At 41.2% G+C, this 14,572-nt stretch overlaps 2 protein-coding genes across 5 annotated transcripts; one reads left to right on the forward strand and one right to left on the reverse strand.

The window, feature by feature from the left end:
* Positions 1-2,387: 2,387 nt before the first annotated feature.
* On the forward strand, positions 2,388-14,271 carry LOC140592603 (uncharacterized). Of its 4 annotated transcripts, XM_072716280.1 has the most exons (4): positions 2,388-3,166; positions 3,385-3,489; positions 7,879-8,049; positions 8,831-13,768. In XM_072716280.1, the coding sequence occupies exon 4, from the start codon at positions 12,034-12,036 to the stop codon at positions 13,012-13,014; it is 981 nt and encodes a 326-aa protein (XP_072572381.1). In that variant the 5' UTR covers positions 2,388-3,166; positions 3,385-3,489; positions 7,879-8,049; positions 8,831-12,033; the 3' UTR covers positions 13,015-13,768. The 4 variants fall into 4 exon arrangements, 3 of the variants coding, with proteins under 3 accessions (XP_072572381.1, XP_072572379.1, XP_072572382.1); XM_072716278.1 differs by having other exon boundaries at positions 2,388-3,489; XR_011992955.1 differs by lacking the exons at positions 7,879-8,049; positions 8,831-13,768 and adding an exon at positions 13,791-14,271 and having other exon boundaries at positions 2,388-3,489.
* Positions 3,292-7,715, reverse strand: LOC111848845 (uncharacterized). Its single transcript, XM_023821181.2, has 6 exons — positions 7,091-7,715; positions 6,656-6,925; positions 5,977-6,084; positions 5,681-5,827; positions 5,177-5,287; positions 3,292-4,940 (listed from the first exon to the last, which is right to left on the reverse strand). Exons 2-6 carry the CDS (start codon positions 6,702-6,704, stop codon positions 4,738-4,740), a joined length of 618 nt encoding a protein of 205 aa, XP_023676949.2. The 5' UTR covers positions 6,705-6,925; positions 7,091-7,715; the 3' UTR covers positions 3,292-4,737.
* Positions 14,272-14,572: the final 301 nt, after the last annotated feature.

Here is a 14,572-nt window from a genome sequence, read left to right on the forward strand (position 1 = left end):
TAATTAACTCTAAACACCTGCAAAAGATTCCTGAGGCTTTTAAAAACTCCCAGCCTGGTTCATTACTCAAAACCGCAATCATGGGTAAGACTGCCGACCTGACTGCTGTCCAGAAGGCCATCATTGACACCATCAAGCAAGAGGGTAAGACACAGAAAGAAATTTCAGAACGAATAGGCTGTTCCCCGAGTGCTGTGTCAAGGCACCTCAGTGGGAAGTCTGTGGGAAGGGAAAAGTGTGGCAGAAAACGCTGCACAACGAGAAGAGGTGACCGGACCCTGAGGAAGATTGTGGAGAAGGACCGATTCCAGACCTTGGGGGACCTGCGGAAGCAGTGGACTGAGTCTGGAGTAGAAACATCCAGAGCCACCGTGTACAGGCGTGTGCAGGAAATGGGCTACAGGTGCCGCATTCCCCAGGTCAAGCCACTTTTGAACCAGAAACAGCGGCAGAAGCGCCTGACCTGGGCTACAGAGAAGCAGCACTGGACTGTTGCTCAGTGGTCCAAAGTACTTTTTTCGGATGAAAGCAAATTTTGCATGTCATTCGGAAATCAAGGTGCCAGAGTCTGGAGGAAGACTGGGGAGAGGGAAATGCCAAAATGCCTGAAGTCCAGTGTCAAGTACCCACAGTCAGTGATGGTCTGGGGTGCCATGTCAGCTGCTGGTGTTGGTCCACTGTTTTATCAAGGGCAGGGTCAATGCAGCTAGCTATCAGGAGATTTTGGAGCACTTCATGCTTCCATCTGCTGAAAAGCTTTATGGAGATGAAGATTTCATTTTTCAGCACGACCTGGCACCTGCTCACAGTGCCAAAACCACTGGTAAATGGTTTACTGACCATGGTATTACTGTGCTCAATTGGCCTGCCAACTCTCCTGACCTGAACCCCCATAGAGAATCTGTGGGATATTGTGAAGAGAAAGTTGAGAGACGCAAGACCCAACACTCTGGATGAGCTTAAGGCCGCTATTGAAGCATCCTGGGCCTCCATAACACCTCAGCAGTGCCACAGGCTGACTGCCTCCATGCCACGCCGCATTGAAGCAGTCATTTCTGCAAAAGGATTCCCGACAAAGTATTGAGTGCATAACTGAACATAATTATTTGAAGGGTGACTTTTTTTGTATTAAGAACACTTTCCTTTTATTGGTCGGATGAAATATGCTAATTTTTTGAGATAGGAATTTTGGGTTTTCATGAGCTGTATGCCAAAATCATCAATATTAAAACAATAAAAGGCTTGAACTACTTCAGTTGTGTGTAATGAATCTAACATATATGAAAGTCTAATGTTTATCAGTCCATTACAGAAAATAATGAACTTTATCACAATATGCAAATTTTTTGAGAAGGACCTGTACTTCCACACAAAAGACTCCTGCTTAAGCTCAAAGCAGCAGGTATATTAGGAAATGTAGCAGATTGGATTTGAAACTGGTTAAGATGCTATTCATCCAAATTTTTCCTTCAAAGTAAGTTCTAATTCAAGAACCAGTGGCCACAGTCAGAAATAAGTGGGGGAACACTTTAGTTTAGATCTATGAAAGAATTTCTCTTCACACTCGTAACTGGAATATGGAATAGTCTGCCCGAAGGGGTAGTGCAAGCTAAAACCTTAGATTCCTTCAAATCTGTACCTGACAAGATTCTACCAACTTTAAAAGATTTAAGGCTTACTCAGGATGACTGAATTTTTACTAATAAAATTGCATTCTAACTAGTAAAAATCTATCGTTACCATATGATATGAATTCAAGATATCTACAATTACATTTTTTGCTAGTAAAAACTGTATTTTTCAATTCAATTCTTTATTGTCATGTGTACAAGTATGAGTACCGTGTACAACGAAATGCTCAATTGCATGTGCTCCTGCAGACAATGAACATAGACAACAAGATGGTTAGACAATAGGACAAGTGAATGTAATAATGAAGTGAATTATAAATAAGACCAGAATTTGTACTAGTAAAAATGAAATTGTGGATATCTGCAATTCAGGTTCAGATATAAAGTATTTTCAGACATCAAATATTTTGTATAATAGTACGAAATAACATTATTATGTCAATTATGCAATTCTTAGTATAATTAAAAAAATATTTCTGACATATTAATCTTGGAGAGGAAGGTAGGGTACGTGAAAATTCATAGAAATGCATCTAATTATTACTTGCTGCTTAATTAGTTTATGTGTTTCAATCTGTAGCTTTGAAACCCCATTCTGTCTCACTGCATACATGTTAATACGGAATCAGTAATCATTATAATGTAGCCAAGTGGTGTAATACTGCCTTCCTTTAGTAAAATTTGGTGCTGCCACTTTAAGAACGGCTGCTACCTCACGGCATCTGCGCATTGCGAGTGAATGAGGTGGAAAAAAACCCGGAAAGTTTTTAACAGAAAAACGTTCTGCTAGCATGTTATCATGACAGAGGTTAGTTGAATGATGAATATGTGATACTTCTAGATAAATAAAAATACCAATTCATCTCTCGATTTCATACGTGTCTATATGATGCATAGCCTAGTGCTGATCTGATATGATATTTTAACTGATTGTTGAGGATAGAACTGTTATTGTAGCAGACTGGAAGCTAATTGGACTTCAAAAGATAACAGTTACATATAAAGAATATATGAAGATATAAAGGAATAAAAAGGCACCCCTGTAATTTTATTTTAATTTTGTATTTCAAACGGTTTCTACAAGTGATGCCCATTTCTATGAGATTTATGTGATTTAACAGCGATCCTCTAGAGGGCGCCGTGCTAGTAGTGATAGGGTAGCCATTGCTTATGGCAAAGATCAAAAAGCAAGAAGGCAGGTAGCGGGTCTGCGGTCTTCTCGCCCAATTTGGTTATTTTGAAAACGGAGTTGTAGGTATATATTAGGAGGTTGCGGGTTTTTTGGCTGCTTTCATAATGTTCCACGGTAGCGGACTGTAAAGGGGAAAGGAAATTAATTATTATGAAAGCAAGTGGCTCCTAATGCTGAATAATACTGAATCGCTAGGCACCGAAAATGAGAGACAGACGCGCATGGAAGCAGCGCCGCCAGCTCTCACGCAGGAACGATGCGGCAAATATGTGTCATTCCATTGTAAACTTAAAGTAAGCTACATCGGAAAGGTAGTTAGCAGATCCTACAGAATATTTACAAGGTAATACAACTGTCAAATACATGTAAATGCGTGTGCATGTGTGTGCAGACTGACAGTGACAGAAAAGAGCGCGCGTCCGTCTACGTGACACCATTGGTTTTAAAATGTCGAACATTTCAATGTGATCAGCGCGCAAAATACTGGTTTATTTCTTTGAGATACAGTACACTGGGATTTCAAATATTGGGCTAGTTTCAGCTTCCGTTGGGGATTTTAAGCAGACCTTTCAAGCAGAAAAAGACTTTTGCTGGACCTGGCAACACGGATTAAAGAAAACGCCAGAACATCTAACGCACCTGTGGCCGGTGGTCTACCACTACCAGGTGGGTAAAACTGTTAAAATCTTGAAATATAAAACGGAATATATAATGGGTAGCTCTTAAAACCTTGAGGAGTATGCAGGGACTGTTAGGCAAGTATTACGTTTGGAGAAGTCATTACTTTTGGTTCTTCAATCATGTGTATGATGCTACATACTGATGATGAATATTTAAATTGGACATTATTTGCTATGAATTAGAAGTAAATGTGAAGTTAAAATGTACTGGACCATCAATACATAATATAGGAATGATTGGTTTTCTTTGTATATTAGACATTCATTTAAACCTGTAATAGAGATTTTTTTTTTTGTATTGCAAATGAATGTTTACCTGTGCCTCTGGGAACGAAAATGAGTTCAACTTATAAAAAAGCAAAGCAATTAAAGAAAACACCAGAACATCTAACACATTAACCTGTGCTGGGTTTTCTATCACTCTATCAGTTATCCTAGGTCAGACATCCCCACCTGAGACGCCAATTTTCAATGTCAATATGCATGTCACATAGTTGGAGACCTTACTGCAGTATGTGATATGTCAGTATATTTTGATATGAAATATGTTGCTGTTGAATAACTTGTCGTTTATCATGGTTAGTTGTGTTATACAGGTTTCCGGGGTTGTATCCAGAGGTATGGTGATTTTGTGTTAACTAACTATTGTGTACTTAGTTATTGTAACTAGGCTTCCTTTTGATTGTTATCCTGTCCAGAGATAAGTCAGAATAAAGAATGACAAATAAAAAAAACTTGAATGTATTCACCATTCCTCTAAATCAGGGGTGTTCAACTCTAGTCCTGGGGGGCCGGAGCCCTGTGTAGCTTAGTTCTTTCCCTGTTGCACCATAAATGATTCAGCTCAAGAGCTGTGTGGTAATTAGCACAGGAGTTGAATCAGGTGTGTTAAAAGAGGGGAAACCCAAAAATGTGCAGAACTCTGGCCCTCCAGGACTGGAGTTGGGCATCCCTGCTCTAAATGGAAAACTAAACTGAGTAAAACTGCCAACCTCTGTTACTGTAATGCATCAGCTGATCCTTAGCACGCACATCATTGTAGAACAAACAGGAAAACCACAGGCGCGCCTGTGTCGTGATCACTGTGGGCTCAGAATTGTGACACTGAAAATGCCAAACTTCTGTTCAGTCATTATACAAAGGTTTTACAGAAAAGTAACTATTATATATTGAGTATAAACAAAAATCAAAGCCTGAAAAACACATATTACTATAAAAGTGAAGTAAAAGAAGTTCAGTGGAAGAGGCTGAAACAGGCCAGAGGCAGCAGCAGCAGTAAACTGAGCCCAGCATGACTGTGAGCTGCGTTACACAGGTCTCCTTCACAGCAGTTAAAGGTGATTTTGTTGAAGACCGTGTTCAGCAGAGGTACAGTATCAGCACACAAACTACTGGAAATGCATCCTTTTGATATTTTAGTACGGCCTTCAGCAGTATCTGAAAACAACATGATAGTATAAAAATAATTAGCAAGGCACACTTGAATAGCAGGTTTTACATACTCTGAAACACACCTAAAATTACTCATTTTTACTATATATCTGTTTGGCTAATAGAGAAATCAATCATCAGTTATCGGTACCCTGGAGATCATAGAACAGATTGTAATACACAGTGGTGATGCTGTTGGCCAAAGATAGAACCAGCATTATATTAGAAAGTCAAACTCTTACCTGTCGCTTTGACACAACTATTTTCGTCTCCCTTACATGTGAGTGTTGATGTACAGTTTTTTTCAGAACATGTGAAGCATTTCTTCCCATTGAAGGGATGCTTACTATATTCTACAAAAGAGACCAGCAATACCAAGTCACTGATAAAGATTTATAAATGACACCACTGTTAGTCAACAGTAATATCAGGGTATAATCTAGACACTGGTTACTACAAATAAATAGAACCATAAGGGTAATTGTAAACTCCTCTTTCTTGAAGAAGTTGGTTTAATTATTCTCCCGTCTACCTAGTTTAAGCACCTCATTAAATTAATACCTTATTTCATACCTAACTACCTTTAACACCTTGATGGGTCCAGACATTAAGCAATTATTTTAGATGGTTTCTTTTCAAAATGTGCAAGGCATACCAGTAGTTTATAATCATTAGAATATCTTCACTTGATCCAGACAGGGTTAAATTATTTAGAGCACAGTTGGTGTACAAGTATCTGTAATTACCAGGAATAGTTTCAGCGTTGCAGAAGTCAGTAGAACAGCATGTGGTGTTAATTCCAATTCTTACAAATCCTAAATTCACTGAACCAGAAATACACTCCTTAGGTTGCATACAGCGCCTTTCATGTGATAGAGGTTTATTTCCCTCTCCTAGAGAATGAAAAAAATTACATGAATTATATAACTCTTGTTTATTAAATTTCACGCAAGACAATTTCATTTCAGTATTTGGTGAAAAAACAAGGTATTACAGGTATCAAGTAAGTCACAGGTACAGGTAAGTTTCTTTATGGACTCACCAGTGACGGAAAGTGCTGCTGTACTCCCACATTTCTGTGCAGATGGGCAGGTAACTTTTTCCGGGATGCACCACTCCCGCAGGCAATTATAGCACTGGAGCGAGTACACTATAGAATATTTACATTAAATATCAGACAATATATATGAGACAGATATACACATCATATACCATACACATGACCACTTATACAATGCTGACATCTCACATTTTTATTCTAATAAAAGTTTTATTAAGTTTTAAAAGCCTTAATTTTGGGGTTTTACAGTGGGCAGCCTTCAGAATTTCATCTTAAGTGTGCAGCTCCTGTTTCCTATATAATTATTGTGAAACTTCAGCTATAAAACATATGGCAACATGCAGACAATTGCTTTTCCTTTGGCACATTAAACATGGATAAATATCTGTTCTTTAAAATTATGACAATAAAAGTAGTTTGTATTTACAAAAACAATCATGAATGTTTTTGAGGTAGTGCGTATTAAAGTTGAACTAGGAAATTAAGTTTTAACCCTTTCATGCATGCATGCATTAAAAACAACCAAACTTTTTTTTTTGATGGCTTTTTTACTCAGATTTACATAAACTTTAATTAAAAGAAATTATAGAACAGTGTTAAGTAAAATAAAGCAAATTCCCATGAAACCACATCTCACAGCTGTTTTGATTCAGTACTGTACCTTTATTGAAGAGCGCACAGGCGATGATGAGACTGACAATGAGCTTCATCTTGATTAGTGAAATGCAAAACAGGGGAATTAGAACTTAGGGTTACATGCATTTATATAGAGGAGTGACTCGGAATATTCGTGCATCAGTTACAGGAAGTGGATGGCAGGGTAGCGTTACTGTCTGACCGCCCGACTGCTCCAAGGATGTGGTTTGATTCATGCCATCTGCTGTCTGTGTGTGGAGTTCGCACGCACCCACCATGTCACGCAGGTTTCTTCCTGCAGTACAGAAACATGCATTTAGGTGAATTGGTAATGTCAAACCAAAAAAAAAAACTCAAATACTTAAAAGATACTTGATTTAGACATATGTATAAATATACAACATTTATACATAGACATTCATTACAGATTGACAAAAAACAATACAAATTTGCAAAAAACCTGCAGAGGAGCTTCTTAACTCCTTGACTGCCTCCAGATTAATCAGTTAAACTTCACATCAGCCTTGCTGTCCATTTTCCTCTTTTCCCTCCATTAGTACTGTCTTCATGCCCCTACAAAATCTAATGTGACAGCCATTCTGATTCAGTTATTGAAGAGAGCACACAGGCGATGATGAGCCTGACAGTTGAGTTCACATCACACTTTACATGCGAATCGTGATCATTTCAGTTTAATATGCAAATATAAATTGCCATGTTTTGATCCCTATGGAACATACAACAGTCTTACCTCGCACAGCAGGAAGTCAGTTGGCTTTCCCTGTGAAATATTTCTATGAACCTACACTGAACAAAATAATGACACATTTCCACCATTTGTGCATCTTGCTGTCTTTTAAGACATATATGTGTGTGTGTGCGTGCGTGAGAGTGTGAGAGTGTGAGAGAGCATGAACATCAGCACTGGTGTGGTCGGCTGCTGCCATCATTGCTCCAACTGCACTGTGTTGTTTTTCTGTTTTTTTTCTTATCACGTTTTTCTCTGTTCTAACCTATTTCCTATAACGGGTACCCACACTTTTTCAGCTTGCGAGCTACTTATAAATGACCAAGTCAAGATGATCTACCTACTATAAAAATGCAAAACATATTTATGTATAAAAATATTGAGTATTATTTAATATTATTATTATTATTATTACTATTATTATTAATTTCCCTTTGGGATAAATAAAGTATTTTTGAATTTAACTGGGATTTTAGTTCCTTCACCTTTCTGTTTCTCAGCTCGCTTTTCGGAGGGAAGTTAATGTCGTACTTTTGATGAACAGTCCGAAAATGCCGCTCCACATTTCCCTGCTTCGGAATAGCAATGGTAGACTGACAGATGAGGCAAAAGCACTTCTAATATGACATGGTGGAAAAAAAACAGTCCTCCTCCCATTCCGTATGGAAGTGGTAGGTTTTTGGCTTCTTACTTGGTCCAGCTCCCCCATTCATTTTCATACCCTTTCTTAGGTTTAGTAGAAATAAATTGGAGGCTAACTAGGCGACTCGGTAGCTTGCAGCAGCTGGCGCGGTTGAATGCGTCATCCATCCTCTGTTTTTTTTATGCCATACGATTTACCCACACTATCTTTGCGATCGACTAGTAGATCGCGATCGACGTATTGGGCAGCCCTGCCCTATAACATTTCACTGGAGATCATATGCGTATGATTACCATCTGACAAATTAAATTTGAAATTTGCTGGAAAAATATAAGTCCTCATGATTTACTTAAGTCAGAGGGTGCAGATGTTTTATGTACTATTATTTACTGTTAAACACATTGTACAGCTGTTTCTATTTTCAGATAACTAATGAATATTCTGGTTGGCTTATAACACTATACTGAATAATACTAATGAAATGGCCAAGTGAGCAGAGTACAAGTTTAAACTGACAATTTATACAGGACACTTGTTTGTTTTCCGTTCTTTCTTTTTGCACACACAACACTGATACAGAATCAACCAACTGTCAGAACATCACTCAGACATCAGTCAACAATCGTAAGGAAAAAGTCCCCATTTTCCTATAAAAGGGGGAAATGCTGTCAATAGTCCATCATACAGTACGATACAAAAAAAATACAAATGAGAAATTCAGTGCATTTTATATTGCGTCATTTACAACAATCACCCCAAGAGTCCTCCCAGGGAGGGGCCCTAACAAGCCACACCACTCCACCTCCTAGCTCTTTGCAGCTGGCTACCAATTCGCCCGGCGACTCCTTGAAGTTCACTGTTAGTTCCGGCCTGAGGAAGTGGAGACTGCAGAAGCAGGCTGAACCTGCACCAGAGCCCCTACTTCCTGGCCAGAATCCAACCCTGAGTTCGTCATCCCCACTGCTGCTGCTCCTTAACCAGGTGAGATCTCCATCACTCCTCTGATGTGCAGCCCAGGGGAGGCCACTGCCACGCCAGGCCCAGAGACGACCGCTTCACCTGTGCTCAATGTTGCCAGCCCAGAGAGGGCCGCCCAGCCTGCAGCGTTTGATGCTGGTGACGTCTCCACCGCTCCTCTTGCCCCCAGGCCAGAGGCGGCTACTTTACCCACATTCTTGACCTAGAGAGGATCGTTCTGCCCTGCCCGTCTCTGGACGTCCCCGTTCCGTCCTGCCCGTCTCTGGACGTCCCCGTTCCGTCCTGCCCGTCTCTGGACGTCCCCGTTCCATCCTGGACGTCCCCGTTCCGTCCTGCCCGTCTCTGGACGTCCCCGTTCCGTCCTGCCCGTCTCTGGACGTCCCCGTTCCATCCTGCCCGTCTCCACATGCCAGTTCTCCTTCACTTGCTCCCAGGTGCCCCGACAGAGCCAACACCAACCATCACATCCATGTTACCTGAACCACAATAACTCCTGTTTATCATGAAATGAATAATCCACAACACGTAAAACTCCTTAAAACTGAACCTAGATCTTGGAAACAATTCCTGATCCTCACACATGTGTTATCCACAGCTTGAGCGGGGTCTCCCTCTGCCTCAGGTCCCACGCCTGAAAACGATAATGCAGGGTGGGTACATGCCTTTGTTCCAGGCTACTTTACTTTCTTGAGCACATGTTAGTTCGTGGAAAGGTGCACAATCTACAGGTGATGCAATACCTGTCTCAGCCCCTATGGCTGGGCTGCAGAAGTCATCACAGACAGGAGGGCTTCCAGGCACTGGTGCAAAGTGAGCTCCAATGCAAGAAAATTCTTCTTGATACTTCTTACGAAAGATTGCCCAGCAATCTCCCACTCAGCCACTGGTTCAACGATGGCCTTTGGTGAAAGGATGAAGCACCTTCATCTGCCTCTATGGATCAAGAACTGGAGACTGCGTGTAATGCCCCCCGTTGATAAAACACCTCCACACAGTAAACTACTTTCTTAGCATTCTTGCACATTATGGCAGCCAGTGTGCAGTTAATCCATGCTGTGGAAAATGTTGCTTTGTAATGACGTTCCAGAATTGTGCCTTTGTAACTAAAGTAGGTCGTTATCTCATTCACAGAATAAAGAGTGCACCGACCCACTTATTTCCTATGTCGTTCTTTATTTGATCCACAGGTTCTCGTGGGATGATGCTGGCCACACCACGATATTTTCTTGCTTTATCCCAATAGCAACCAAAGAGTCAATGGTGTTTTTTGAAGCATCTGCATTGTCATGCATTAAAATATTATTTTTTCTGTAATGCATGGTTCTTCTTTTTGTACATGGCAGGAAGTGGTCAGTATTTTGCAGAAGTGAGTTTTACACCATCAGGTACCCTAAAGGGACTTATCATCTTATTTCCCAATATTTCATCAGAATCATCACTCTGCCTCCTTGCTGATATCAGTCTAGTTGGAACATGGTGGCCATTCACCAACCACTCTGAACTGCATCCATCTGGACCATCCAGTGTTGCATGGCATTCGTCTGTGAATACAACTGTTTGGAAATTTGACAATGTACTTTTTAGCCCAATCCAAACGTTTCTCTTTGTGAGCTTTTGTTAGGGGTGGTCGAACTACTCACCTCTGCAGGATCCTGGTTTTGGGACTCCAGGGTCACCTGCAGCTTCGAATACCTAATAATAATAAAAGATACTTTATTAATCCCCATGGCAAAGTTTTTTTTTTTTTTTTTTTCTTTCTGCGAAGGGCAGCCACCTGTTGCGGCACCCAGGGAGCTGGGGGGTTAAGGGCCTTGCTCAAGGACCCACGGATGTGCTGAGGCTGGGTTTGAACCAGCGACCTTCTGATCATAGGTACACAGGCTTAGCCCACTGAGCCACACACTGCCTACATTTGTTGCTTCACAATTTGTATTTTTTTTGTGTGTGTTCTGAATCACAGTTCAATGATCCCTCATTAACTTTCATGAAATATCACTTTTGCCTTTTGCAAGGCATTGTACTATTTCACGATTTCCACTTCAGAAAGCTCTTTCTTCTTCCCCATACTTTGTGAAAACTGTGACTTGTTTAGTAATGTGGAACCCTGTCTTTAAGTAGGTTTACCTTTAATGATCACCTGACAAAACTCTCTGAGCTTGATATAAACTATTTCAAATGACATGAAGAATATAATAAGCAAAACTCTGATTTACAAACTAAAAATTAAATGCTTATTTTGATGAAGTCCTACTGTCATTTTCATCACAATTTGGAACACAGTGTAATGATGCTTCACAACGTGAAAGAATTCACATTAATATATTTATTTTCTCACTAGCAGCAGGATAATAAATATTATGCAGTTTCCATTGTTTTCCATTGTCACATTATAAAAGAATGTCAGAACACATTGGGGATCTGCTGTACAATTTGTTCAAAGCATGATTGGGTTTCCTTCAGTGTTGTTCTGTTGGAAGGGATTTGTTCACTTTGTTTAAGCATAAAGTTTACCTTCCCTTTTTCATAGTCTAGTCTTTGTCAAGTTTTTTTTTTTGCTTACTTCCCCTGATTAAGTTAATGTGACTTGTGTGTTTAAGAGGGGTTATCCAGGCTTTTTGTTTATAATGGAAGAAAAGTTTCTGTTCTCCTCAGGTGCCATAGTTATTGAAAGGCATCGTGTCATGTTACATAAAATGACTGAAAACAACTACGAAACCTTCTTATTGAATACTGTGCTAAGCCCCAGTACCCAATTCTAAAGATAACTAGTAGCTTACTTGGCGTCATTGATACTTCATTGACTCCCGTTAGGAAATTCTCTTTGTGCCTCCCCCGACTTGCTCTTTGTAGGTGAGAGAAAGCTGGCTGTGAAGGGAAGACACCTATAGCAGCACCCAGGGAGCTGGGGGTTAAGGGCCTTGGGGCACTCAGGGAGCTGGGGGTTAAGGGCCTTGGGGCACCCAGGGAGCTGGGGGTTAAGGGCCTTGGGGCACTCAGGGAGCTGGGGGTTAAGGGCCTTGGGGCACCCAGGGAGATGAGGGTTAAGGGCCTTGGGGCACTCAGGGAGCTGGGGGTTAAGGGCCTTGGGGCACCCAGGGAGATGAGGGTTAAGGGCCTTGGGGCACTCAGGGAGCTGGGGGTTAAGGGCCTTGGGGCACCCAGGGAGCTGGGGGTTAAGGGCCTTGGGGCACCCAGGGAGCTGGGGGTTAAGGGCCTTGGGGCACCCAGGGAGCTGGGGGTTAAGGGCCTTGGGGCACCCAGGGAGCTGGGGGTTAAGGGCCTTGGGGCACCCAGGGAGCTGGGGGTTAAGGGCCTTGGGGCACTCAGGGAGCTGGGGGTTAAGGGCCTTGGGGCACCCAGGGAGATGAGGGTTAAGGGCCTTGGGGCACCCAGGGAGCTGGGGGTTAAGGGCCTTGGGGCACCCAGGGAGATGAGGGTTAAGGGCCTTGGGGCACTCAGGGAGCTGGGGGTTAAGGGCCTTGGGGCACCCAGGGAGCTGGGGGTTAAGGGCCTTGGGGCACCCAGGGAGCTGGGGGTTAAGGGCCTTGGGGCACCCAGGGAGCTGGGGGTTAAGGGCCTTGGGGCACCCAGGGAGCTGGGGGTTAAGGGCCTTGGGGAACTCAGGGAGCTGGGGGTTAAGGGCCTTGGGGTACCCAGGGAGCTGAGGGTTAAGGGCCTTGGGGTACCCAGGGAGCTGAGGGTTAAGGGCCTTGGGGCACCCAGGGAGCTGGGGGTTAAGGGCCTTGGGGCACCCAAGGAGCTGGGGGTTAAGGGCCTTGGGGCACCCAGGGAGCTGGGGGTTAAGGGCCTTGGGGCACCCAGGGAGCTGGGGGTTAAGGGCCTCGGGGCACTTAGGGAGCTGGGGGTTAAGGGCCTCGGGGCACTCAGGGAGCTGGGGGTTAAGGGCCTTGGGGAACCCAGGGCTAAGGGCCTTGCTCAAGGAGCCACAGATGTACTGAGGCTGGGCTCAAACCGGCGCCTTTCTGATCACAGGCACAGAGGCTTAGCCCGCTGAGTTACACACTGGTAATAGAATAATAACTGTTTTTTCATGCTGGACCTGTCAGGTGGGCCCCAAGAACTATGTTGTTAAAATATTTGATTGGTTGGATCAATGTTAAAATGTTTTCTCAATAAAATATAAAAAGAGATAATGTTATGATTTGCGTCTCATATTATAAACTTTTTTCTTACTTCAAGCGATATTGATATTTAATTTTCAGTCTTCATTTTCCAGCAACGTAATAAACATGGAAATGGTTATATTAATTACTTGGAGTACTTTGAGTGCATAGAATATAATTATTGTTCCAATGTAGACCTATCATATTATATATTAAATGGCAAAAATGTATTTTCACTATTTACATCATTTTTAGTACTTGAACTGCACTGCTTTTGAGTACTTCTGTCATTGTGTAGGTGAGACTAATTTGCTTGAGAGGTGAAAATATCTTTTTCTCTCCTTATTACAAATTTTAAGATAGTGGTGGTCAGTGGTGAAGGGCTATATTCTTTTGCCTATTTTCCCCCCCAAACTGGGAGATTTTCTTTTTTTTAAAGTAATTCCCATTCCAAATAGTTTTTTTTTTCCATGTTTTGTGCCTGCATTGTTTTTTTTTTTCTTCATGTTTTTTTTGCAGCGTATGAATATTAAGTGTTTTATTAATCTTGAGAAACACCTGGTGGTCCAGGTCCCAAATGCGAATGTAAGCAGAGCCAAGCCTGTATATGTATTTGAAATGTACTGTATAATGAAACATGTCATAATATTATACACCACTACTTTAGGTGCCGGAGAAGAAAACAGCAGGGACACATTGAATATATCAAGTGACCTGTTCTCTGTGAGAACAAAAGGATGGAACAGAGTGAAATGGAGGGATGCATCCAGGAGTTACACTGAGTGAGAAAACAATGCAAGATGTTTGCCCTAAAACTTCTCAATTAGCCATCTTTTATGATCTGGTTTACACTGCACTGCCTTGATTTTTGAAGTGTATTGCAGTTGTTACGAAATACTTTGGCTGTTTAAATATTCTGATTTTTCTGATAGTCTACAAAATGTTTCTTGTATAAATTTATTTAGACCTTGATATTCAGATCTTCATGAAATGAAAAAATGTCTGTTTTGCATGGTGTGTATTTTGTAGACCTGTTTTTTTACTATTGATACGTTATGCAGCCCCTCTCATCATTTGGTGTTCCAAATGATCATGTGATTTATCCAAAAATGGAAGGAACTGAATTAAATCCAGAATTACATTTTGAATTACCATGGATCAAATATTAATCACCATATGCGTATGTGTATATAATCGTTATACCTTTTTCATCAATTTTAAGGGGTTTTCCAGAAAAAAAAAGTATGTACATTATATGAACTTTGGAAAAAGGTGCTGTTATATTGAGTTATATTAGTCATATGTAACACATGACCGTTTTTGTAGGACTTGGAAGGTAATCTTGAAAAATCAACAAATTTACTAAATTTCAACATTCTGTAAATAAGTATAATTTGGATAGTTGCCAAAAAAACATATTTTTTTTACAATTGCTCTTTCCAATCTGCT

The sequence above is a fragment of the Paramormyrops kingsleyae genome, chromosome 9 (genome assembly GCF_048594095.1).
Source record: "Paramormyrops kingsleyae isolate MSU_618 chromosome 9, PKINGS_0.4, whole genome shotgun sequence".
Lineage (NCBI taxonomy): Eukaryota > Metazoa > Chordata > Actinopteri > Osteoglossiformes > Mormyridae > Paramormyrops > Paramormyrops kingsleyae.